Source organism: Trichomycterus rosablanca, chromosome 7, assembly GCF_030014385.1.
Source record: "Trichomycterus rosablanca isolate fTriRos1 chromosome 7, fTriRos1.hap1, whole genome shotgun sequence".
Taxonomy (NCBI): Eukaryota; Metazoa; Chordata; class Actinopteri; order Siluriformes; family Trichomycteridae; genus Trichomycterus; species Trichomycterus rosablanca.
In genome coordinates, this window is record NC_085994.1 from 23737964 (window position 1) to 23762398 (window position 24435).

The 24435-nt window shown below is 41.2% G+C and overlaps 1 protein-coding gene across 1 annotated transcript; it reads right to left on the reverse strand.

Annotated features, from left to right (window-relative positions):
- Window positions 1-1956: 1956 nt before the first annotated feature.
- LOC134318023 (cytosolic sulfotransferase 3-like) lies at window positions 1957-22676 on the reverse strand. Its single transcript, XM_062998762.1, has 8 exons — window positions 22653-22676; window positions 14915-15053; window positions 11692-11820; window positions 8926-9026; window positions 6223-6349; window positions 6037-6134; window positions 3930-4104; window positions 1957-2375 (listed from the first exon to the last, which is right to left on the reverse strand). Exons 1-8 carry the CDS (start codon window positions 22674-22676, stop codon window positions 2263-2265), a joined length of 906 nt encoding a protein of 301 aa, XP_062854832.1. The 3' UTR covers window positions 1957-2262.
- Between the last annotated feature and the right edge of the window lie 1759 nt (window positions 22677-24435).

Sequence of the window (24435 nt, forward strand, 5' to 3'; positions counted from 1 at the left end):
ACTGTGTGCTTCGAACCAAAGATGAAAATAATCCAGACTGTTATTAGTCCAGAAGCCAGGTTCTGTCATGGTATGAGTTGTGTCACTGCTATTGGCAAAGATATTTTTCAATAACGTCCATGCATATATCAACAAGACCATGCAAAACCACATGTTGCACACATGGCTGCGGAGGAAAAGGGTACAGGTACTGGACTGGCCTGCCTGCAGTCCTGACCTGTCCCTAATAGAGAATGTGTGGAGAATTCTGAAACAAAAAATGCGACAACGACGACCCCGTACTGTTGCACATATTAAGACGTGTTTGCAGGAAGAATGGGACAAAATAAAAACTGAAACACTAAATCACTTGGTATCCTCGGTGCCAAAACCTTTTTTAAGTGTGGTGAAAAGGAATGGCAACATTACAAAGTGGTAAATGCTTTACTGTCCCAAATTTTTTTTTTCGAATAAGTTGCAGACCTGAAATGTAGGAATGGATGTTTATTAATAAATGAAATGAAGTTGACCAGACAAAACATAAAATATCTTGGGTTCATCCTGTCTGCAATCAAATAAAAGTCAAAGTAAATTTAAGAAACTCTGTGTTTTTATTATTATTTGCAAATTCCATACTGTCCCAGCATTTTCTGATTCGGGGGTGTATTTGCAACTATCTCAGTTTTTGTTAGTGTTGTTCTATATTGGTTCTACATTTTCATTCTTGCATTCCGCCCCATTACAGTTATAAATAATAAACACTTTAAAAGATTGTGTCTGAACTGCTGGACGGCCCGACACACTTTTACATGAGTGTTCAACATCTAAATCGACTGCTTAAAGAAACCCCAAGTCATTGCAATGCATATTTTGTTGGTTTAGAACAGGGGTGTCAAACTCATTTTCAACGAGGGCCACATCTGCATTAGGGCCGATTGTAACGTATCCTGCTGTGATTGTGGTCTGCCTTTTAAGTCTTGGACAATTTGTTGTTTTTCTTGGAGGCTAAATTCTGTGTTTGGTGTCAAATTACCAAAATTATACTGTATATTTATAATGTACATCTACATTTATATTGTACTCCTTTACCACAGACACGGCCTCATACAACAAGAGATGTACCGCTTTTCCTTCTTGAAGCACAAACTTGTATTCACTTTCCCATCTGTCATTAAATTACCTCCTTCTGCTTCAATTTTCTCTTCTTGTACATGATGGGATTATTTGTAAATATTTCTTCCAGGTGCTCCGGTTTCCTCCCACAGTCCAAAGACATGCAAGTGAGGTGAATTGGAGATACTAAATTGTCCATGACTGTGTTTGATATAACCTTGTGAACTGATGAATCTTGTGTAATGAGTAACTACTGTTCCTGTCATGAATGTAACCAAAGTGTAAAACATGACATTAAAATCCTAATAAACAAACAAAACAAAAGTGTGGGGTGGATTGTCAGGAGTCGGGCTCGGCCCCTTAGTTCCAGTGAAAGGAACTCTTAATGCTTCAGCATACCAAGAGATTTTGGACAATTTCATGCTCCCAACTTGGGAACAGTTTGGGGATGGCCCCTTCCTGTTCCAATATGACTGCACACCAGTGCACAAAGAAAGGTCCATAAAGACATGGATGAGTGAGTTTAGTGTGGAAGAACTTGACTGGCCTGCATCTCAACCCAATAGAACACCTTTGGGATGAATTAGAGAGGAGACTGTGAGCCAGGCCTTCTCGTCCAACATCAGTGTCTGACCTCACAAATGCGCTTCTGGAAGAAAGGTCAAAAATTCCCATAAACACACTCCTAAACCTTGTGGAAAGCAGACTGCGTGTGAAGGCAGACGAGCGTATACTTCTGGCAATATAGTGTACCTCAGTGGGTATTAATATATAACAGATAAACTTTTCATACACGTTTCAAACTTTTCATTGAAGTTGTAAGACTCAGTTTCATCACTCTTGTTTTTTTATTTTTTATTAATTAATTAATTTTTCTCTTATTTTTAATGTTGCAGCTTGCTTACCTCTAAAACGTGTTTCTAAAATGCCCCTGGTGTAATATTTCATACATACTTCATAGCTTTTTCAGTGAGGTAGCTGTTAAGATTCCTTTTCGACGACTCTTCCATGCAGATCACATTTGTAAAGGCAGTTGAACACAGTTTTACGTTACAAAAAAAAGAACATTTTTACCTAAAATACAGTTTCCCAGTCTTTCTATTTTTGTTTACATATGTGATATTTCAAACAATTGAAATGAAACAAAATTAACCAACAAATCATAACACCCTAAATCTCAGTTCTGAACTGTACTGTAGCGTTCTTCATCCTCTGCTTGTAGTGTTCATCGAATTGATCATTTTGAGCCACAGTGAAGTGATTCTTCCAGTCTCCGACTTTACCTGAAAAACAAATTTAATAGGAAAAAATTAGAAAAGTGACTAAATTCAATTAAATTGTTAATTAATTTTTTATTTTTCTATTTATTTCTGTATTTTTCTCCCTTTTTCTGCCAATTAAAAAGAAAGCATAGCCAATTAGTCTTCCACAGCTGGGTACCCTGATCCCACCACAGGCATATTTGCCTGGGACATTCTCCCTCTGACTCGTCCTCAGTCCACTAATACCTTCTTAATCACCCATTTGCACATGTAACCAGTCTTGCACATGGAGAGTATTGTGCTGATCTCAGCGTTCCTCCAATTCTGTACAGGTGCTTCGGGCTAGTAACCAGGGTCCTTACACAGCATTGAAGACCCCACCCCCTGTTTTAGTCCTATCCCACCCAACAGACTAGTGGGCAATTTAGTCTGCTGCAGGCACTGCCAATTGGAGCCAGCCGACTGGTAGCAGAACTGAAATTCAAACTCAGAAAGATCAGCCATAACATTAAAACCACCGCCTTGTTTCTAAACTCACTGTCCATTTTATCAGCTCCACTTATCATATAGGAGCACTTTATAGTTCTACAATTACTGACTGTAGTCCATCTGTTTCTCTACATACTTTGTTAGCCCCCTTTCATGCTGTTCTTTAATGGTCAGGACTCTCCCAGGACCACTACAGAGCAGGTATTATTTGGGTGGTGGATCATTCTCAGTGACACTGACATGGTGGTGGTGTGTTAGTGTGTGTTGTGCTGGTATGAGTTGTAGTGGATCAGACACAGCAGCGCTGATGGAGTTTTTAAATACCATGTCCAGTCACTGTCCACTCTATAAGACACTCCTACCTGGTTGGTTCACCTTGTAGATGTAAAGTCAGAGACGATCGCTCATCTATTGCTGCTGTTTGAGTTGGTCATCTCCTAGACCTTTATCAGTGGTCACAGGATGCTGCCCACAGGATGCTTTTGGATGGAGATTTTTGGTTGGTGGACTATTCCCAGTCCAGCAGGGACAGTGAGATGTTTAAAAACTCCATCATACCATCACAAGTCCACCAACCAAAATATATCTAGCCAACAGTGCCCTGTGGGCAGCGTCCTGTGACCACTGATGAAGGTCTAGAAGATGACCAACTCAAACTGCAGCAATAGATGAGCGATCGTCTCTGACTTTACATCTACAAGGTGGACCAACTAGGTAGGAGTGTCTAATAGAGTGGACAGTGAGTGGACACGGTATTTAAAAACTCCAGCAGCGCTGCTATGTCTGATCCACTTATGCCAGCACAACACACACTAACACACCACCACCATGTCAGTGTTACTGCAGTGCTGAGAATGATCCACCACCTAAATAATACCTGCTCTGCGGTGGTTTTGGGAGAGTCCTGACCATAGAAGAACAGGGTGAAAGCAGGCTAAAAAGGTATGTAGAGAAATAGATGGACTACAGTCAGTAATTGTAGAACTACAAAGTGCTTCTATATGGTAAGTGTAGCTGATAAAATGGACAGTGTGTGTATAAACCTCACTTGTTAGTTGCACAGGCTGTGGAAATGTGTGACTTTACCTTTGCGCATGAATGGTGAAACATTGAAGTCCATGACCGGAATTGTTGAGTAGTTGGTCATCTTGTTTTGCTTCATGGCATCAAAATGACTGTTTTTTGTAACTTGTTCCCTCTCTTCCTTTGGTGTAGATAAACCAAGGAAGGAGCACAGATGCTCAACCTCACGCCCTGTGTCCTAGACATGAGGAAAGAAACACTTAAAGACCAAATTCTGGACTCACACTTATCAGCAGCAACCAAAAGCTGTGCATTCAACTGAACCTGAAATAGAACATTTGTGATAAATATTATTTTAGGGTACACCATGAGGCCAAAATGTTTGGACACCTCACCATGTCCTTGAAGGACATTTTTTGAATGACTATTTAATATAATGGTTTCATAGGTGTTAGTGGTGTGACGGTTAAGGATAAGAACAAGATGCTGTTCCAGACCTTCTTTAAGCTTTTAACCCCTCTTATTTTTGGGACTACAACAGTACCACTCCACTGTAAAGGCTGTCCACAATATTTTGAAGTGTGTCTTCAATCTGTCCCAAAGGCTGAAAGCTCTATGCAAGGCACAAGAACTTTATGCACAGGGGGCACAGCCAGGCTAAAATAGGACAGGGCGTTCTCCAAACTTCACTCACTCACTCACTTTCTTAACCGTTTATCCAGTTAGGGTCGCGAGGGGGTGCTGGAGCCTATCCCAGCTTTTCAATGGGCGCAAGGCACACAGTAACACCCTGGAAGGGGCACCAGTTCATCGCAGGGCAGACACACACACACACACCCATTCACATATAGGGCAATTCAGTGTCTCCAATTAACCTGACTGTATGTTTTTGGACTGTGGGAGGGAACACCCGGAGGAAACCCACGCAAACATAGGGAGAACATGCAAACTCCACACAGAAAGCCACGGAGCCACCCGTGCTCCAAACTTTTTCTATCATTTATTTTAAGTAATTGGTTTTATATACTGAGTGTGGCTGAAACACCTCATTAATTAAAATAGATTCCATATACACTATGTGACCAAAAGTATGTGGACACCTGACCATATAACACCCACTTATCTGAGAGGGCTTCTCACAAGCAAGGACGGATTAAGGATAGTCTGGGCCCCTGGGCAAAGAGTTGATCAAGGGCCCTCTAATGGTATGCCCTGCTCTTCTCTAGGGCCCCCTGGTAGGGGCTCTCATAACCAGGGCCCTCTAAAAATATGCCCCCCTCTTTCCTAGTCGAAGTCAGAGCAGTGCCACAACGCCTCATCCATTTTCATAAGGGGCCCAAAAGCATGGCTAGGGCCCCCAAAAGCATGGCTAGGGGCCCCAAAAGCATGGCTAGGGCCCCCAAGAGGCCCTGGGGTCAAAGTCCCTAATAGTCAGAGGATCCTTAAAATGGAGGGCCCTCGGAAATAAAAATATATTGTATCATAAATGTTGATAGGCATCGCAAAATGTTTTGGGCCAGGGCCCCCCCCTTCCTCATGGGCCCCTGGGCGCTGGCCCCACTGGCCCGGTCAGTAATCCAGCCATGCTCACAAGACTTTAAATTTATGCCCATTCAGTCAAAAATGTGTATGTATAGGCACTGATGTCAGTCAAGAAGGTCTCAATTGATGATGGACCAGGAAAGGGCCTTCCCTAAACTGTACAATGAATTCTTTCTTCGCATATGCCAGATTGTTTGGAAGCTGGGGTCAGAGGATTTGAACCACCAATCTTCCGGTTGATAGCCCAAAGCTCTACCCACAAGGCTACCACTACCCACTAGGCTGTAGAAGGTGTCCCAATACTTTTGTCCACTTGTATACTTAAACTACATTTACCTTTTCAGCATTTAGCAGATGCTTTTATTCAAAGCGACTTACAGTACTGTGACAGTATACAATCTTAGCAATTGAGGGTTAAGGACCTTGCTCAAGGGCCCAACAGTGGCAACCTGGTAGTGGTGAGGCTTGAACCAGCAACTTTCTAATTACTGGACCAGTACCTTAACCACTAGGCTTCAACTGTCCTGTTAACTTAAACTATCCAAGCTATCCCTGTTAACTTAAATCTCTGCAGTTTTAGTATTTTTTAATAAAGAAAGAATGTTATTGGTGAGCAAACTTGTCTTACCTCTACCATATCTTCAAAGAACATGTAGTGAAGGTTCGAGTATGTCTGTTTTTTCTCCCAGTAACCATTAACATGGTCATACCACGGTCCAAACACCTCTAAAAAGTGAAATATCACATGTTTTACATGACATCACAAACAAACACTCTGTCAATGGTCATATTTCATATAGTAACTCTTACTGACTCTTTCCATCCATGAAGTTCTGTAAGTAAGTGTTCCAGTCTCCCGGATCAGGTTGTCCCCTGTTCATGCGCTCAAAGTGGAAGTAAGACACAGCATTGTCCTTGGCGTTGCGAGCTACATAGACAACCTAGAGTGTGATACACATGATAACTTTAAAAAGGTGGAACAAAACTGAAAGAACTAAATGTGCAATTTGTTTAATGTTACTAAATTACTTGAGGTAATGTTGTACCTCATTTTTGAACTAGTGATACTGAAAAACAGAAAGCACTTTACTTTGTTAGAGAGCTTAGAGAGACTGTTAAATGGATGTGTTGCATATCATGTTTATACCCCTCCAAATATACTTCCAGCCCTGATTTTACAGGACCCTGGCCTTTTCATGTAACGTTATGCCTGAGCGTTTTAGTGTTGGTCTTGGGCTGCTTCTGTCTGGTCAGTTTATCAGTATGGGGTCAACTGTGAGAGTTACGCCAATTATACACCAAAACATTGTGTGATTTTAATATCATTTAACTTTTTATAAGAGCAAGACGGACAAGTGTTGGGTAAATCATAAATATTTAATTAATTTACTATTTTCCTTGCATAACATAATTTAAGTAGTATATACACCGATCAGCTATAACATTAAAACCACCTTCTTGTTTCTACACTCACTGTCCATTTTATCAGCTCCACTTACCATTTAGAAGCACTTTGTAGTTCTACAATTACTGACTGTAGTCCATCTGTTTCTCTGCATGCTTTGTTAGCCCTCTTTCATGCTGTTCTTTAATAGTCAGGACCCCCACAGGACCACCAGAGAGTAGGTATTATTTGGGTGGTTAGTCATTCTCAGCACTGCAGTGACACTGACATGGTGATGGTGTGTTAGTGTGTGTTGTGCTGGTATGAGTGGATCAGACACAGGAGTGCTGCTGGAGTTTTTAAATACAGTGTCCACTTACTGTCCACTCTATTAGACAAGCCTACCTAGTTGGTTCACCTTGTAGATGTAAAGTCAGAGACGACCGCTCATCTATTGCTGCTGTTTGAGTTGGTCATCATCAGTGGTCACAGGACGCTGCCCACAGGGCGCTGTTGGCTGGATGTTTTTGGTTGGTGGACTATTTTCAATCCAGCAGTGACAGTGAGGACAACACACACTAACACACCACCACCATGTCAGTGTCACTGCAGTGCTGAGAATGACCCACCACCTAAATAATACCTACTCTGTGGGGGTCCTGACTATTAAAGAACAGCATGAAAGGGGGCTAACAAAGCATGCAGAGAAACAGATGGACTACAGTCAGTAATTGTAGAACTACAAAGTGCTTCTAAATGGTAAGTGGAGCTGATAAAATGGACAGTGAGTGTAGAAACAAGACGGTGCATGGTTTTAATGTTATGGCTGATCAGTGTAAATATACACTTTAAATTCACACATTCACACATTTTCTACTTTGTACTTACAAATATGAACAAAAGTACGTTTTTATGTACAAGGATAAACAAAAACGTATTAAAAACTACTTGATAGGGGGAAAAGTTTTCAAACGCCACAAGTGAATAACATTAGGACCTTCTAGCAAAGCTATTCCTGGAAGTTACAGTTTCCAGACAACTTTTTGGCAGCACTATGGTTTAACTTTGACCCATTTCTCTTGGCAAATTGCCATCAATTCTCCACAGTTACAAAAGCCCCTTTATAAATTGCAGGCACAGTCCATATCACTGTTAAAGAAAGTAATTACATGCAGATTATAATGTTCTATTATGTTCTGTTGTTTTGTGTCTTTCATGTTTCTTTCAATGCCATGTAACAAAGTACCATACCACTTATGGAGAAACAGCCCTGTATCCACGCTTGCAAATGATTAAGTATTAAATATTAACTAGCTGCACTGTTTTTTTTTGTTATGTATTGCTTAATAATCATGTTTTTAGGAACCTTCTTCATATCAAACCAACAGCAGTTTGAACCAGCACACTTACTACCACTGAAACTGGATTTGTAAAATAATTCCGTAAATGGTTTAACTCCAGTTTTAAGATGCCAGAGTTTATGCCGAGTCTGCGTGACCTGTGGTTATAGTGAGATAAGACCTTCCTAAAGAACATATTGTAAGAGAAGATAATGGGTACTTTTTACCTAGTAGGAACACTCACTCACTCTTACTCACGCACTTTCTTAACCACTTATCCAATTAGGATGGGTAGGTGCTGGAGCCTATGCCAGCTTTTCAATGGGCGCAAGGCACACAGTAACACCCTGGACGGGGCGCCAGTCCATTGCAGGGCAGACACACACACACACACACACACACACATTCACCTATAGGCCAATTCAGTATCTCCAATTAACCTGACTGCATGTGTTTGGACTGTGGGAGGAAACCGGAGCTCCCGGAGGAAACCCATGTGGACACGGGGAGAACATGCAAACTCCGCACAGAAAGGACCCGGACCTTCATGCTACCCACCGAGCCACCATGTCGTCCCTAGTAGGAACAATCCCTTATTATTTTTAATTAGTAATTAAGAATGTTAATAAACTGTGCAAAAGTTTCAATTAATACACACTAGAATTTGATTTCATTCACAAATATTTAAATTTTTGTCAATTCCTTAACAGTATATTCAAATTTAAGGACTATTATGTTAAAAAAAATTGAGTAATGAAATAACCATAGCATTAATTATACATGTATACTGTACCCTGCAGTTCTGTTCCCAGAAGGACTTGGGCACCAACTGAACAGGTAGATGAGTTTTAATGAGCCGTGGTCTAGTGGTCAAATTATTTGCTAGATCAACACCTAGCAAATAAAAACAAAAACAAACACGTGTTCGCATAATTATCAACAGTCTGTGCTTACACTGATCAGCCATAACATTAAAACCACTTCCTTGTTTCTGCACTCACTGTCCATTTTATCAGCTCCACTTACCATATAGAAGCACTTTGTAGTTTTACAATAACTGACTGTAGTCCATCTATTTCTCTGCATGCTTTCTTAGCCCCCTTTCATGCTGTTCTTTAATGGTCAGGACTCTCCCAAAACCACCACAGAGCAGGTATTATTTAGGTGGTGGATCATTCTAAGCAATGCAGTGACAATGACATGGTAGTGGTGTGTTAGTGTGTGTTGTGCTGTTGTGCTGCAGCAGTGACATTGAGGTGTTTAAAAACTCCATCAGCATTGCTGTGTCTTATCCACTCATACCAGCACAACACACACTAACACACCACCACCATGTCACTGTCACTGCAGTGTTAAGAATGATTCACCACCTAAATAATACCTGCTCTGTGGTGGTCCTGTGGGGGTCCTGACCATTGAAGAACAGGGTAAAAGCAGGCTAAAACAGTATGTAGAGAAATAGATAGACTACAGTCAGTAATTGTAGAACTACAAAGTGCTCCTACATGGTAAGTGGAGTTGATAAAATGGAGTGTAGAAACAAGGAGGTGGTTTTAATGTTATGGCTGATCAGTGTATATATACATATTTACAAAGATGTTTAATATTCAACATACTCAAATTGAAAAACTAAAATATAAAATTTGAAAAATTATGTCTTGCAAACAGAGCACTTATCTAGTCTGAGGCCAAAAGGGCAGGAGCACCACCCAGGTTTTATCTGTGCATGTGCCTGCTACGTGGTTGTGTAAAGCTTTAAACATGTATGAATGCAAAACATATTGTATGACTGCAGATATAGAAATGCATTTCATATTTATTTTTAAATAAACAATTTAAATGACTATCTTAAAACTTCTATCAACCCCATTTTAATAACATACAATTATAGTATACAGTGTATCACAAAAGTGAGTACACCCCTCACATTTCTGCAAATATTTCATTATATCTTTTCATGGGACAACACTATAGACATGAAACTTGGATATAACTTAGAGTAGTCAGTGTACAGCTTGTATAGCAGTGTAGATTTACTGTCTTCTGAAAATAACTCAACACACAGCCATTAATGTCTAAATAGCTGGCAACATAAGTGAGTACACCCCACAGTGAACATGTCCAAATTGTGCCCAAATGTGTCGTTGTCCCTCCCTGGTGTCATGTGTCAAGGTCCCAGGTGTAAATGGGGAGCAGGGCTGTTAAATTTGGTGTTTTGGGTACAATTCTCTCATACTGGCCACTGAATATTCAACATGGCTCCTCATGGCAAAGAACTCTCTGAGGATGTGAGAAATAGAATTGTTGCTCTCCACAAAGATGGCCTGGGCTATAAGAAGATTGCTAACACCCTGAAACTGAGCTGCAGCATGGTGGCCAAGGTCATACAGCGGTTTTCCAGGACAGGTTCCACTCGGAACAGGCTTCGCCAGGGTCGACCAAAGAAGTTGAGTCCACGTGTTCGGCGTCATATCCAGAGGTTGGCTTTAAAAAATAGACACATGAGTGCTGCCAGCATTGCTGCAGAGGTTGAAGACGTGGGAGGTCAGCCTGTCAGTGCTCAGACCATACGCCGCACACTGCATCAACTCGGTCTGCATGGTCGTCATCCCAGAAGGAAGCTGACGCACAAGAAAGCCCGCAAACAGTTTGCTGAAGACAAGCAGTCCAAGAACATGGATTACTGGAATGCCCTGTGGTCTGACGAGACCAAGATAAACTTGTTTGGCTCAGATGGTGTCCAGCATGTGTGGCGGCGCCCTGGTGAGAAGTACCAAGACAACTGTATCTTGCCTACAGTCAAGCATGGTGGTGGTAGCATCATGGTCTTGGGCTGCATGAGTGTTGCTGGCACTGGGGAGCTGCAGTTCATTGAGGGAAACATGAATTCCAACATGTACTGTGACATTCTGAAACAGAGCATGATCCCCTCCCTTCAAAAACTGGGCCTCATGGCAGTTTTCCAACAGGATAACGACCCCAAACACAACCTCCAAGATGACAACTGCCTTGCTGAGGAAGCTGAAGGTAAAGGTGATGGACTAAACCCAATTGAGCACCTGTGGCGCATCCTCAAGTGGAAGGTGGAGGAGTTCAAGGTGTCTAACATCCACCAGCTCCGTGATGTCATCATGGAGGAGTGGAAGAGGATTCCAGTAGCAACCTGTGCAGCTCTGGTGAATTCCATGCCCAGGAGGGTTAAGGCAGTGCTGGATAATAATGGTGGTCACACAAAATATTGACACTTTGGGCACAATTTGGACATGTTCACTGTGGGGTGTACTCACTTATGTTGCCAGCTATTTAGACATTAATGGCTGTGTGTTGAGTTATTTTCAGAAGACAGTAAATCTACACTCCTATACAAGCTGTACACTGACTACTCTAAGTTATATCCAAGTTTCATGTCTATAGTGTTGTCCCATGAAAAGATATAATGAAATATTTGCAGAAATGTGAGGGGTGTACTCACTTTTGTGATACACTGTACCTATGATAAAATAAATGTTAATCATTAATAATACTGTATCAATGTTTTGGAATGAGAACTGTCACCAACCTGCTGGAAACCCAGGAAAACACATCTCAAGAAATGGCACTCTCATGTAAATGGGCAATGAGGTCTGACGTTCTGGTGCTCTATTACCAAAGTAGAGCAGGTCAAGGATATAAGATGCCCAGGTGGTCCCTGTTAGAAAGAAAGAGTAAAATTTTAGAATTAGAATATGAATATAAATTGAATATCGAAAACATACACCAATCAAGTGAATAACACTGATTATCTCTTCATCATGGCACCTGTTAGTAGGTGGGATATATTAGGCAGCAAGTGAACATTTTATCCTCAAAGTTGACATGTTAGAAGCAGGAAAAAATGGGCTGCAGTGTGATCTGCAGTGCTCAGTATCTATCAAAAGTGGTCCAAGGAAGGAAGACAGGGTCATGGGCGGCCAAGGCTCATTGATGCTCGTATGGTCCGATCCACCATCCAACAGCTACTGTAGCTCAAATAGCTAAAGATGTTAATGCTGGTTCTGATAGAAAGGTGTCAGAATACACAGTGCATCACAGTTTGTTGTGTATGGTGCTGCAAAGGAGGACCAACACAATATTAGGAAGGTGGTCATATTGTTATGTCTGATTGGTGTATATAAGCTTATTGTTTATATCAGATTAATTCACATTATGTACCATTGACCCATATACAGGACAGTAGTATACAGTAGTACCTCGGTACTTGACTGCTTCACTACTACTACTAGTAGTAGTCAGTCTCGCTGTTGTTTTTATTAAGTGCAGATCTTTGGTAGAATCAGCTGTCAACATGAACTTTTTTCTCTGCTTTTAATGCATTTTATGCAAATACTGTATTAGTAAGCATGGGTTCTAAGAAGGTCAGTGAAAACATCCAATCAAAAAGGAAATTGTTGAGAACCACAACAGAGCTGAAAACAGAAATAATAGTGAAGTATGAAAGAAAAGTAGCACTACTCTCTAAGAATGTGGAACCAATTATTCCTTACGTAATAAATCTGCTGGGCACTTAGCCTGCTCCGGACTCCGGACGGCAAACATCCTGGAACGAATTAAGGTCAAGTGCTGAACTACTACTAAATAAGTACTTCTTTAACATTTTGTGGCCCAAAACATTGAGGTGCAGCCTACAAGACTGACTTTTGGCCACTGTTTCAGCCCATTGTGGGATAGCAGTTAAAAAAGTTGAGAACCACTGCTTTACACAGTTTGGAAAGTTGATTCTAGAAAACTGGGTATCTGTACTGTCTACTGTAAAAGACAGTTTGAAGAAAGCAACTGTTTTAATATTATTACAAACCCCACATCAGAAAAAGTTGGGACAGTATGAAAAATGCAAATTTAGTAAATATGCAGTGTTCCTTACATTTACTTTAACTTTTATTTGATTGCAGACATTTTGAACCCAAGATATCAACTTCATTTCATTTGATAATATACCTCCATTCCTGCATTTTAGGCCTGCAACTTAGGGCTAGTATTGAGGTAAAAAAAAAGATGATGTCAACAGGTGATTGTAATCATGGTTGGGTACAAAAGCAGCATTCAGAGTCTTTGATGAGCAAAGATGATCAGAGGATCTCCAGTTTGTCAACAAATGTGTGAGAAAATGATTGAAATGTTTAAATACAATGTATCTCAAAGAAAGATTAGAAGGGATTTGCATATTTCTCCCTCTACAGTGCATAATATCATTAAACCATTCAAGGAATCGGATGGAATTTCAGTGCGTAAAAGCCAAGGGTGCAAGCTTAAGATGAACGCCCGTGATCTTCGATCCCTCAGATGGCACTGCATCAAGACATGGGTGAGGGATTACTTTGGCAAACCTTTGTCAAGCTCTACAATACAGAGTTACATGCACAAATGCCACTTTAAACTTTACTGTGCAAAAAAGAAGCCTTGTGTTAACCATATCCAGAAGCGGGATCGACTTCTCTGGGTTTGTAGGAATCTAGGATGGACCATCACACAGTGGAATTGTGTATTGTGGTCAGATGAATCAGCATTCCAGGTCTTTTTTGGAAAAAATGGACGCCATGTGCTCCGGAACAAAGATAAAAAGGACCATCCAGACTGTTATCAGCAAGTCCAAAAGTCAGGCTCTGTCATGGTATGGAGCTGTGTCAGTGCCCTTGGCAAAGGTCATTTACACTTCTGTGATGGCAGCATTAATACATTGAGATCTTAGAGCAACATATGCTGCCTTCAAGACGTCATCTTTACCAGGGACGTCCATGCATTTTTTAACAAGACGATGCAAAACCACACGCTGCACACATTACAAAGGCATGGCTGTGGAAGAAGAGGGTACGGGTACTGGACTGGCCTGCCTGCAGTCCTGACCTGTCTCCAATAGAGAATGTGTGGAGAATTTTGAAACAAAAAATGAGACAACGACGACCCCGTACTGTTGCACATCTTAAAACGTGTTTGCAGGAAGAATGGGACAAAATAAAAGCTGAAACACTAAATCACTTGGTCTCCTCGGTGCCAAAACGTCTTTTAAGTGTGGTGAAAAGGAATAGCAGCATTACAAAGTGGTAAATGCTTTACTGTTCCAACTTTTTTTGGAATGTGTTGCAGGTCTGAAATGCAGGAATGGATGTTTATTAATAAATGAAATGAAGTTGACAAGACAAAACATGAAATATCTCAGGTTCATACAAAGTAAATGTAAGAGATATATTAAAATATATAAGAAGGAAATATTCATTTGATATTTTAGTCCATGTTGACACTGTATGGCCAAATGTTGGATATGTTGAAGGCCACAGACTTTTAATATTCTTTTCCAGCTGTATGGGGCCTCTGAGCACAAAGTCCATCAAGATGGTGTAATCCACATACCTTTGGCCATATTTAATATAAAACTGCAGTCGCACGGCTTAGGTCAGGTCACCACTCTAAACTTTATGAAACTGTGAGTCAGCCAAATGAAAAGTTCACCACCTCTTTCACTCAGCTCTCAATTGCTGAGTTGCAGAAGTCAGTCATTGTCACTGAATGTAAATGAATTAACAAAAAACAACATCCCTTGCTGATTCTTGGCAGCAGGGACTGGCAACCTGACCCAGATTACTGATAAAATGTTAAAACTGTTTCACAAGCCATAATGCTTAACCTGCTTGTCTTTTAGCAAGCCAATGACCCAAAGCACACTACAAAAACAACACAGAGGTGGTTTACAAATACAAAAAAGGTTAAAAAAAATCTGGTCAAATAACCTTTATTAAAACACAGATTACCTGCTTTTGGGTAAGTAGCAATGAGGATGTCATCTGGTCTTGCCTGGAAGTTTTGAACATTTTCCCAGTTGTCTGTGAAGGGTGGGATCATTGTGATGCCCTCAAAATCAAATATCTCTGGTCGAGCCATGTGTTGCAACTGTAGTAATAAATATTGCTGTTAGTAAGGGCAAACAAATGTAATGGAAACCATTAAATACAATACAATTCCCTAGAAAGACCGTTTGGCCAGTATGGTTCTTGCAAGTAGGCATTCTGCATTGGGAAAACAGTAAATAAATGATAAATAGGCTAAGTGAAAAAGTGTGTATTAGTGACTACTTTTCTTAGACTCCTGTGCACTGTTATGTTTGTCCTTCACAAGCTCTAGATCTATCAGCCATAACATTAAAACCACCTCCTTGTTTCTACACTCACTGTCCATTTTATCAGCTGTAGTCCATCTGTTTCTCTGCATGCTTTGTTAGCCCCCTTTCATGCTGTTCTTCAATGGCCAGGACTCTCCCAGGACCACTACAGAGCAGGTATTATTTGGGTGATGGATCATTCTCAGCACTGCAGTAACACTGATATGGTGGTGGTGTGTTAGTGTGTGTTGTGCTGGTATGAGTGGATCAGACACAGCAGCGCTGCTGGAGTTTTTAAACACCTCACTGTCACTGCTGGACTGAGAAAAGTCCACCAATCAAAAATATCCAGCCAACAGCGCCCCGTGGGCAACGTCCTGTGACCACTTATGAAGGTCTAGAAGATGACCAACTCAAACAGCAGCAATAGATGTGCGATCGTCTCTGACTTTACATCTACAAGGTGGACCAACTAGGTAGGAGTGTCTAATAGAGTGGACAGTGAGTGGACATGGTATTTAAAAAACTGAGTGTCTGATCCACTCATACCAGCACAACACACACTAACACACCATCACCATGGCAGTGCAGTGCTGGGAATCATCCACTACCTAAACAAAACCTGCTCTGTGGTGGTCCTGTGGGGGTCCTGACCATTGAAGAACAAGGTGAAAGCAGGTTAAAAAGGTATGTAGAGAAACAGATGGACTTGAACTACAAAGTGCTCCTATATGGTAAGTGGAGCTGATAACATGGACAGTGAGTGTAGAAACAAGGAGGTGGTTTTAATGTTATGGCTGATCGGTGTATATCACATGAAATATGTATATATATCAGCAACTCAAACTACCAAACAGTCCATGGGTACATTGAGGAGCATTTAAGTGTTTATACTGCTTCAAAACAGAAACTTCACACAGGGCTTAAGCACTCAAACACTTAAGGGCATCAAATGCAGAATGGAATATGATATTTCTGTGTTTGTATCAATGGACCGTTGACAGACAGTTTGGATACCAATCTAACATGCATTCATCTAGTGCTTACTTATGTTGAGTGTTTTCCTCTTTAGCTTGTTTCATGTGTTGTTTTCATTTTATTCTGTGATTGTTTTCTATGCTGACTGTATATTTCAGGCGTTATTGGCTGGGGGGGGGGGGGGGGGGGGGGTGAACTAATAGGCTGTTTATAAAGTTTGATAGGATGTTTTAGTCTTAATGGGAAATTATATGGTTTGTTGTGTGGTGTAGTGGAATTCCAACAGCCTGTACATAGCACTGACCGCAACCCCACTGAAAACCTTTGGGATGAATTGTTAACATAATACTGCAATAATCTTTGTCATCAACTGTTATGACCACACGCTACAGCATGTGACATCTGACATAACAGGTTTATGATATACACCACATGGCCATGTATGTGAGCACCACTTCTATTTGTTTGGTTCAAGTGTTTCAGCCACACCCAGTGAAAACCAAGTAAATGTGGGGCTGAGTTCCACTGAACACTTTTGGGATGAATTATATCATCGATTGCAAGCCAAGCCTTCTCCAACATTGTCTGCGTTAACCTCACATTGTGAAACGTAACCTCATTGTTACAGCTGCAATATGGAGGGAGGGGCAATTACATAATACACTTATTGTAAGGTTTTATGCATTACCCAAATCTTGAGCCATTACATTATTGGTGTATGTGCAATGCAGAATACTGAACTTGATATTAGTGGCTTGTCTGAGTTATATAACAAATTACTAAGCACAATGAGAGGACAAAGAAGCCCTGTGCAAAAGCAAAAAACATGCAACAAGCTTCTAAACTTGTTTAAATCTGGGATGTGTCCACCAACTTCTATTAGGAACAAAAAAAAAAAAAAAAAAAAACTACAAACTAACCTACTGTGGGTGCTCGAGTGGTGCAGTCGTAAATTACGCCAGCCCACTACTGCTGGGATCCAGGATTCAAATCCCCCAGCGGATGCTATCGGCTGGTCAGACGTCTACATACAAACACGATTGGCTATGTCTGAGGAAGGAATGGCTGAGACACGGTTTTGGATTGGCGTCCTGACCAGGGTGTGTTACCGCTTTGCACCCAATTGTTCCGGGGAAGCCAGACCCTGACCATGATAAAACTGTGGTACTTAATTAGTGTCCACTGCGCACTAATACAAAACTACATCCCAACTGTGAAGTATGGTGGAGGAAACATGTGGCTTTGGCTGCTGTTTCTAGACTTGGACTAATGAATTTAAGGTGGTATTAAAATGTATAGAAAAGTATGTATATGGTGCAACTAAACTACAAACTAACCTACTGTGGGTGCTCAGGCTGTGCAGTGGTAAATTACACTAGCCTATTACTGCTGGGATCCAGGATTCTAAACCCCTAGCAGGTACTATCAGCTGGTCAGACGTCAACATACAGACTTGATTGGCTATGTCTGAGGAAGGAATGGCTGAGATACGGTATTGGATTGGCGTGGTTCCGGGGAAGCCAGACCCTGACCATGATAAAACGGTGGTACTTAATTACTGTCCACTGCACACTAATGCATGGTGGAGGAAATGTTGTGGGTTTAGGCTGCTGTCTCTGGACCTGGACTAATGAATTTAAGGTGGTATTAAAAATGTATAGAAAAGGGTCAGGGTAGCATATAGCGACAATGAACATTTATACATTAATAGTGGGGAATTATTACACTTAAAACACTTGTACAAAACCAAACATGGTTCTTCATTGGCATCACCATTAAGAACCTTGGCTGGCACCTTTATTTTAGAGTGTAATGGTGCACTGTCAACTAAATCCTAATTGATGTTGGGCAATGATGCAACAAAACAACAACCTAAAGTACACAAGTAAATAAACAAGTATAAGTAATGAAAAGAAATGCTTTAAAAAGGACTGGGTTCTACATGCAAAAAATCTCAGGCAGGCCCAAAGTTCCTCCCCACTGTTGTGTAAGTCTGCTTAACAGCTGCAGGAAATGTCATTGTTGCTAAATGAGGTACTAGCCATTATTACATAATAGGGTTTACATCCTCCACTTCAACACGAACTGTAATGATTCGTCCATGAATAATTAAACATTAACCAATTATTTCGCAGTCAAGGCAGAATGTGTTGGTCTATTATTATGATATTGCTAAGAATTAGACCATATTTTATGTGTAACTGCTTACAAAATTCAGGAATCCAAGTCATTCCCAAAGGCTGCCGTATACACTATACGGCCAAAGAAATGAGGACTTTCTGGACATCCCATTTCAAAACCATGGGTATTATTGGGTTGACCCTCCTCCTTACAGCCTAATCATTCAAGCGAGCATTAGTAAGGTTAGGCACTAATGTTGGCCAAAAATACCTGGCTTGCCATTGACTTTCCAGTTCATCCCAATTAGCCAAAGAAATGTGAAGATCTGCCCATGAACTTTCTGGACATACAGTGTATCACAAAAGTGAGTACACCCCTCACATTTCTGCAAATATTTTATTATATCTTTTCATGGGACAACACTATAGAAATAAAACTTGGATATAACTTAGAGTAGTCAGTGAACAACTTGTATAGCAGTGTAGATTTACTGTCTTCTGAAAATAACTCAACACACAGCCATTAATGTCTAAATGGCTGGCAACATAAGTGAGTACACCCCACAGTGAACATGTCCAAATTGTGCCCAAAGTGTCAATATTTTGTGTGACCACCATTATTATCCAGCACTGCCTTAACCCTCCTGGGCATGGAATTCACCAGAGCTGCACAGGTTGCTACTGGAATCCTCTTCCACTCCTCCATGATGACATCACGGAGCTGGTGGATGTTAGACACCTTGAACTCCTCCACCTTCCACTTGAGGATGCGCCACAGGTGCTCAATTGGGTTTAGTCCATCACCTTTACCTTCAGCTTCCTCAGCAAGGCAGTTGTCATCTTGGAGGTTGTGTTTGGGGTCGTTATCCTGTTGGAAAACTGCCATGAGGCCCAGTTTTCGAAGGGAGGGGATCATGCTCTGTTTCAGAATGTCACAGTACATGTTGGAATTCATGTTTCCCTCAATGAACCGCAGCTCCCCAGTGCCAGCAACACTCATGCAGCCCAAGACCATGATGCTACCACCACCATGCTTGACTGTAGGCAAGATACAGTTGTCTTGGTACTTCTCACCAGGGCGCCGCCACACATGCTGGACACCATCTGAGCCAAACAAGTTTATCTTGGTCTCGTCAGACCACAGGGCATTCCAGTAATCCATGTTCTTGGACTGCTTGTCTTCAGCAAACTGTTTGCGGGCTTTCTTGTGTGTCAGCTTCCTTCTGGGATGACGACCATGCAGACCGAGTTGATGCAGTGTGCGGCGTATGGTCTGAGCACTGACAGGCTGACCTCCCACGTCTTCAACCTCGGCAGCACTCATGTATCTATTTTTTAAAGCCAACCTCTGGATATGACGCCGAACACGTGGACTCAACTTCTTTGGTCGACCCTGGCGAAGCCTGTTCCGAGTGGAACCTGTCCTGGAAAACCGCTGTATGACCTTGGCCACCATGCTGTAGCTCAGTTTCAGGGTGTTAGCAATCTTCTTATAGCCCAGGCCATCTTTGTGGAGAGCAACAATTCTATTTCTCACATCCTCAGAGAGTTCTTTGCCATGAGGTGCCATGTTGAATATCCAGTGGCCAGTATGAGAGAATTGTACCCAAAACACCAAATTTAACAGCCCTGCTCCCCATTTACACCTGGGACCTTGACACATGACACCAGGGAGGGACAACGACACATTTGGGCACAATTTGGACATGTTCACTGTGGGGTGTACTCACTTATGTTGCCAGCTATTTAGACATTAATGGCTGTGTGTTGAGTTATTTTCAGAAGACAGTAAATCTACACTGCTATACAAGCTGTACACTGACTACTCTAAGTTATATCCAAGTTTCATGTCTATAGTGTTGTCCCATGAAAAGATATAATGAAATATTTGCAGAAATGTGAGGGGTGTACTCACTTTTGTGATACACTGTACCATTTAAAATCCATGGGTATTATTATAATGTTGACTCTCCCCCGATGGTCTAATCATTTAAAAGGGCATTAGTAAGATTAGGAACTAATGTTGGTCAAATAGGCCTGGCTTGTCATTGATGTTCTAATTTATCCTAATTGGCTAAACATTTGTGAAGACCTGCCCATAAACTTTCAGGACATTTCATTTCAAAACCATGGGTATTATTATAATGTTGACTCTCCCACCCACGGTCTAATCATTTAAAAGAGCATTAGTAAGGATAGGCACTAATGTTGGCCAAAAAGACCTGGCTTGTAATCGACTTTCCAGTTCATCCCAATTGCCCAAAAGTATGTGAAAACCTGCCCATGAACTTTCTGGACATCCCATTTCAAAACCTTGGGTATTATTATAATGTTGACTCTCCCCCCGTTGGTGTAATCATTTAAAAGAGCATTAGTAAGGTTAGGAACTAATGTTGCCTAAATAGGCCTGGCTTGTCATTGACGTTCTAATTCATCCTAATTGGCCAAACATTTGTGAAGATCTGCCCATGAACTTTCTGGACATCCCATTCAAAACCATGGGTATTTTATATATTATAATGTTGACTCTCCTCCCGATGGTCTAATAATTCAAACAAGCATTAGTAAAGGTTTGGCACTAATGTTGGCCAAAAACGTTCTGGACATCCCATTTCAAAACCATGGGTATTACTATAATGTTGACTCTCCCCACGATGGTGTAATCATTTAAAAAAGCATTAGTAGGGTTAGGGACTAATGTTGGCCAAATAGGCCTGGCTTGCAGTCGGCTTTTCAATTCATCCCAATTGGCCAAAAGTATGTGAAGATCTGACCATGAACTTTTTAAACATACCATTTAAAAACCATGGGTATTATTATAATGTTGACTCTCCCCCTGATGGTCTAATCATTTAAAAGGACATTAGTAAGATTAGGAACTAATGTTGGCCAAATAGGCCTGGCTTGTCATTGATGTTCTAATTTATCCTAATTGGTCAAACATTTGTGAAGACCTGCCCATGAACGTTCTGGACGTCCCATTTCAAAACCATGGGTATTATTGGGTTGACCCTACTCCTTACGACCTAATCATTCAAACGAGCATTAGTAAGGTTAGGCACTAATATTGGCCAAAAAGACCTGGCTTGCCATCGGCTTTCCAATTAATCCCAATTGGCCAAAGAATGTGAAGACTTGTCCATGAAGTTTTTGGACATTCTATTTCAAAACCATGGGAATTATTGGGTTGACTCTTTCAAACAAGCATTAGTACGGTTTAGCACTAATGTTGGCCAAAAAGACCTGGCTTGCCATTGACTTTCCAATTCATCCCATAGCAGTTCAACAAACCTAATGTCACCTCATTGCCCACTAGTGTCCTTATGAGTTTTAGTTCATGCACTAGGGCAAAAAACATGCTGAAACAGTAATGGGCCTGCCCCACACTGTTACCACAAAGCTGAAATCATAAAATTTACTTTTTACACCTTCGAGCAATGGGTGTGGCTAAAAAAGCCTGAACTCAGTGATAAGAAAGTAGTGTCAACATGGCCATATAAGTGAGGTCAAGGTGAACAATATGTCAAACCCAGTGGTTTTACATGTACACCGATCAGCCATAACATTAAAACCACCTCCTTGTTTCTACACTCACTGTCCATTTCATCATTTTGTAGTTCTACAATTATTTGTTTCTATGCATGCTTTTTTAGCCTGCTTTCACCCTGTTCTTTAATGGTCAGGAGCTCCACAGGACCACCACAGAGCAGGCATTATTTAGGTGGTGGATCATTCTCTGCACTGCATGACAATCACATGGTGGTGGGGTGTTAGTGTGTGTTGTGCTGGTATGAGTGGATCAGACACAGCAGCGCTGCTGGAGTCCACACTCCTACCTAGTTGGTCCACCTTGTAGAAGTCAGAGACGATCACTCATCTATTGCTGCTGTTTGAGTTGGTCATCTTCTAGACCTTCATCAGTGGTCACAGGACACTGCTCACAAGGTGCTGTTGGCTGGATATTTTGGTTGGTGGACTATTCTCAGTCCAGCAGGGACAGTGAGGTGTTTAAAAAACCATCATACCAGCACAACACACACTAACACACCACCAGCATGTCAGTGTCACTGCAGTGCTGAGAATGATCCACCACCCAAATAATACCTGCTCTGTAGTGGTCCTGGGGAGAGTCCTGACTATTGAAGAACAGCATGAAAGGGGGTTAACAAAGCATGCAGAGAAACAGATGGATTACAGTCAGTAATTTTTTTTTTACTGTTTTAATGTTCTGACTGATCAGTGTACATGTGGTCAATCAGTTTATTAAAAACAAATCTCACACAGATGACTTACCGCTTCAAAATCAATCCCTTCCATGCTGATAGTTATAGAGCAGTCTCTTGATATCTCTCGTGCAGGCTTTTCCTCAAAGTAGAACTCTCTCTGAAACCCACTCTCTCTCAACACTGGTGTGTGTAAAAGCACTTTGCTCTTTGTTTCATTGAAGAAAGTATTAGAAAGTACCGCCCACTCTGACAAACTCACAAATCCAAACAAACCTAATCACACACCCATGCACAGTCATCATGATGCTGGTCTTTAAATTGTCTGATCTCATTTCCAGAGCTTAGATTACAGGTGCAAAGATTATTTTCATAGTTATATGTATATGAGTTTAAATTTGCAAAGCTTTGAAATGCATATGCAAGAGTAATGGCATGGAGGAATCCCAAACAAAAAAAGTACCAACTTTTATTCCCCGGCAGCATGTTTAATGTATCCTGGGGGTTGTGGAATTTCTGGCGTGTTTATTTTCTCTTTGGGTTTCATGCTTCATGCAAGACCACTTCCATTTTAAAGCCTTGTTTTTCTCTTTCCTGCCCCATTCTTGGCAGATTCATTTTGACCAACACTTCACTGAGCTGATTTAATATGAAGCAATTCTATTCGGATATAAAATAATACTATGCGTGAGAAAAAACTTGTTCGACTGAACTAGTTGCATGAGAATGACAAGCAGTTACACAGGAATGTGCGTGACAAGGCCTGTGGATAAGGAGAAAGTAAAAATGTGTTTCCTTTTATTCTCACGCAAAGCGGAAAGGCGAGAGGAGAAATCTATACCACGCTGGAGCTGTTTATTTTACAACCCCAAATCAGAAAAAGTTGGGACAGCATGGATAATGCAATTAATAATAAAAAAACCACATAGTTTCTTACATTGACTTTGACTTTTATTTGATTCAACACATTCCAAAAAAGTTGACACAGTAAAGCATTTACCACTTTGTAATGTTGCCATTCCTTTTCACAACACTTAAAAGACATTTTGGCATTGAGGATACCAAGTGATTTAGTGTCTCATTCAGGACCAACAGATTTTGTATCTGTTGGTCCTGGATTTTGTAAAGTTGCTTTGAGACAATGTATATTGTAAAAAGTGCTATATAAATAAAGTTGACTTGACTTGACTTGACTTCCTGCAAACACGTCTTAAGATGTGCAACAGTACGGGGTCGTTTAAAAATTCTCCACACATTCTCTGTTGGGGACAGGTCAGGACTGCAGGCAGGCCAGTCCAGTACCCGTACTCTCTTCTTCCACAGACGTGCCTTTGTAATGTGTGCAGCATGTGGTTTTGCATTGACTTGTTGAAAAATGCATGAATGTCCCTGGATGACGTCTTGAAGGCAGCACATGTTGCACATTAATGCTGCCATCACAAAAGTGACACAGCCCCATACCATGACAGACCCTGGCTTTTGGACTTGTTGCTGATAACAGTCTGGATGGTTCTTTTTGTCTTTGGTCCGGAGTGTGTGATGGTCCATCCTAGATGCCTCAGAGCCCAGAGAAGTCGACGCCGCTTCTGGACATGGTTAACCTAAGGTTTCTTTTTGGCACAGTAAAGTTTTAAGTGGTAACTCTGTATTGTAGTGCTTGACAAAGGTTTGCCAAAATAATCCCTCACCCATGTGGTTATATCAGCTATTGTTGAGTGGTGGCTCTTGATGCAGTGCCATCGGAGGGATTGAAGATCACAGGCGTTCAGCTTAAGCTTGCACCCTTGGCCTTTACGCACTGAAATTCCTTCTGATTCCTTGAATGGTTTAATTATATTATGCACTGTAGAGGG

Bases quoted from the DNA above. Each gene is read 5' to 3' on its own strand.
- LOC134318023 (XM_062998762.1), bottom strand. From the start codon at position 22,676: ATGGAAGGGATTGATTTTGAAGCG. The intron at 11,821-14,914 runs GTAATCTGTGTT...TCTTTCTAACAG, and splicing joins TGCTACTTACCCAAAAGCAG to GGACCACCTGGGCATCTTAT. The intron at 2,376-3,929 runs GTAAAGTCACAC...TTTGTTTTTCAG, and splicing joins TTCACCATTCATGCGCAAAG to GTAAAGTCGGAGACTGGAAG.